Below are 2,697 nucleotides of genomic sequence, written 5' to 3' on the forward strand. Positions count from 1 at the left end.
CGGGAGGAGTGCGCCGAGGCGCGGAGCGCGGAGCGGAAGGCGGGCGGGCCCCGAGCGGAAGCGGGCCGGGCCCGGCGGCGGAGCGCGGCGCCGGCGGGGGCGGCCGGGCGCGGGCGGGCGATGGAAACGCACATCTCGTGCCTGTTCCCGGAGCTGCTGGCCATGATCTTCGGGTACCTGGAGGTGCGCGACAAGGGCCGCGCGGCGCAGGTGTGCACGGCCTGGCGGGACGCCGCCTACCACCGCTCCGTGTGGCGGGGCGTGGAGGCGAAGCTGCACCTGCGCCGCGCCAACCCCTCGCTCTTCCCCAGCCTGGCGGCGCGGGGCATCCGGCGGGTGCAGATCCTGTCGCTGCGGCGCAGCCTGAGCTACGTGATCCAGGGCATGGCGGACATCGAGAGCCTCAACCTCAGCGGCTGCTACAACCTCACCGACAACGGGCTGGGCCACGCCTTCGTGGCGGAGATCAGCTCCCTGCGCTCGCTCAACCTCAGCCTCTGCAAGCAGATCACGGACAGCAGCCTGGGCCGCATCGCCCAGTACCTGAAGGGGCTGGAGGTGCTGGAGCTGGGCGGCTGCAGCAACATCACCAACACCGGGCTGCTGCTCATCGCCTGGGGCCTGCAGCGCCTCAAGAGCCTCAACCTGCGCTCCTGCAGGCATCTCTCCGACGTGGGCATCGGGCACCTGGCGGGCATGACGCGCAGCGCCGCCGAGGGCTGCCTGGGTCTGGAGCAGCTCACGCTGCAGGACTGCCAGAAGCTCAGCGACCTCTCGCTCAAGCACCTGGCCCGCGGGCTGGGCCGCCTCCGCCAGCTCAACCTCAGCTTCTGCGGGGGCATCTCGGACGCGGGGCTGCTGCACCTGTCGCACATGAGCAGCCTGCGCAGCCTCAACCTGCGCTCCTGCGACAACATCAGCGACACGGGCATCATGCACCTGGCCATGGGCAGCCTGCGGCTCTCCGGCCTCGATGTCTCCTTCTGCGACAAAGTGGGGGACCAGAGCCTGGCCTACATCGCGCAGGGACTGGACGGGCTGCGCTCGCTCTCCCTCTGCTCCTGCCACATCAGTGACGAGGGCATCAACCGCATGGTGCGGCAGATGCACGGGCTGCGCACCCTCAACATCGGCCAGTGCGTCCGCATCACCGACAAGGGCCTGGAGCTCATCGCTGAACACCTCAGCCAGCTGACGGGCATCGACCTCTACGGCTGCACCCGCATCACCAAGCGGGGCCTGGAGCGCATCACCCAGCTGCCCTGCCTCAAGGTGCTCAACCTGGGACTGTGGGAAATGACTGAGAGCGAGAAGGTCAGGTGAGAGGAGGGGGTGCCCCGAGACCTCCGTCTCCTCCGGAGGAACTCACGGACTGAAGGACTGACTGACTGCTGCAACGGAGGAGAGGAGAGAGGGGCACGCGCACAGCCATGCTACCCACGCACCCTGGCACTGGAGGGAAGAACAGAGCGAGTATCCTTGACCCCTGTGTGCTGCCTGCCTGCCCTCGTTCTGGAGGAGAAGGAGGAAAGGGTGGGGTGGGGGGGCAGGAGGAAAGAGAGAAAACACCCACCCTTTTTCCAGGTCATGCCTCGAGCTCCACACAGGGGAAACAGAGCTCTCCGCATCCCTACCCCAGCATCCTCCCCCTTACAGAAGAGGTAGAAGCCCACACTTATGCACTGGGGCTAGAGACACCCCTCTTTATCCCCACTCCCCGATTCCATCCCCTCCTGCACTAAGGATGGATAAAGATCGAGACCCTTGCTCTGCCATGTATTGAGAATAGATTATTTTTGATTTATATAAAGGAGAGTAGGAATGGAAATGGGAACAAACAATTAGAACAGCAGGAAAGGCTTCCTAGCTACACTTATGTACCTGGCCACCCAGTCATCCTGCACTGGGCACAGACACAGCTTTTGGTTACAAAAAAAATAAAAGCCCTGAAAAACAAACCCTAACCATTCCACCTCTGCGCCTGCCCCTCCCCTGTCAGCTGGGAATTGTGACAGAAATACTGCTCCCTAGGTACATTGATTTTTTTTTTCTTTTTTTTTTTTTTAAAAGTCTGTTTTCAATCTCCAGTTCCGTGTTGCTCTCTGCTGTGGGTAGATACATACTCCCACTACTCCAGTTCTCCACTGCACTGAGAATAGGGACAGCTACAACCTCTCCTTTTGTCAGCACGTTTCCATGTCATCCTGCACTATAGCTAAAGGAAAAGCCCAGGCACTCTGTTCTTTCTCCCCATCTCCGTATTGGAGATGAAGATACCATTTCCTCCTACCCTGTTTCTGTAGAGCCTGGACGTGGACCCTGGTCTCTTAGACCTTCCTGTGCACGAGGGGCCACAGAGTTACTGAGAGACTCCCCTTCACCATTCTCTCCTTCTCCCCTCCCTCTTCTTGGCAACAGGGATAAACATATCCAACTATGTATCCATTCCTCTTGGATGGGGGCTGAGAGGGTACAAGGGTTGGCCAGCTCCCCTCGGCCTGGGGGACTTAAGGAAGAATCTCCAGCTTCATTTCTGCTTCATTTGAGATACTGTGACCTGTTTTTATTTTGAAATGCATAAAAAAAATTACTGCTACAAAAACAGCCTCTTACTCTCCCATCTATCCCTCGCTTATGTCCTGTAACTGGTCCCAGTTTTCCTCATTCATTCTCTTCTTTACAGTATTCATTTTCTTA

The 2,697-nt window shown here is 59.4% G+C and overlaps 1 protein-coding gene across 1 annotated transcript; it reads left to right on the forward strand.

The window, feature by feature from the left end:
* Nucleotides 1-120: 120 nt before the first annotated feature.
* FBXL14 (F-box and leucine rich repeat protein 14) lies at nucleotides 121-1,958 on the forward strand. The gene has a single exon (XM_042838357.1). The coding sequence runs from the start codon at nucleotides 121-123 to the stop codon at nucleotides 1,321-1,323; it is 1,203 nt and encodes a 400-aa protein (XP_042694291.1). The 3' UTR covers nucleotides 1,324-1,958.
* The last annotated feature ends 739 nt before the right edge of the window (nucleotides 1,959-2,697 follow it).

Source organism: Centrocercus urophasianus, unplaced genomic scaffold (genome assembly GCF_019232065.1).
Source record: "Centrocercus urophasianus isolate 14NV4802_14NV808 unplaced genomic scaffold, USGS_Curo_1.0 seq_774, whole genome shotgun sequence".
Taxonomy (NCBI): Eukaryota; Metazoa; Chordata; class Aves; order Galliformes; family Phasianidae; genus Centrocercus; species Centrocercus urophasianus.

Excerpts from the sequence above, each read along its gene's own strand:
- FBXL14 (XM_042838357.1), top strand. The coding sequence starts at position 121 with ATGGAAACGCACATCTCGTGCCTGTTCCCGGAGCTGCTGGCCATGATC.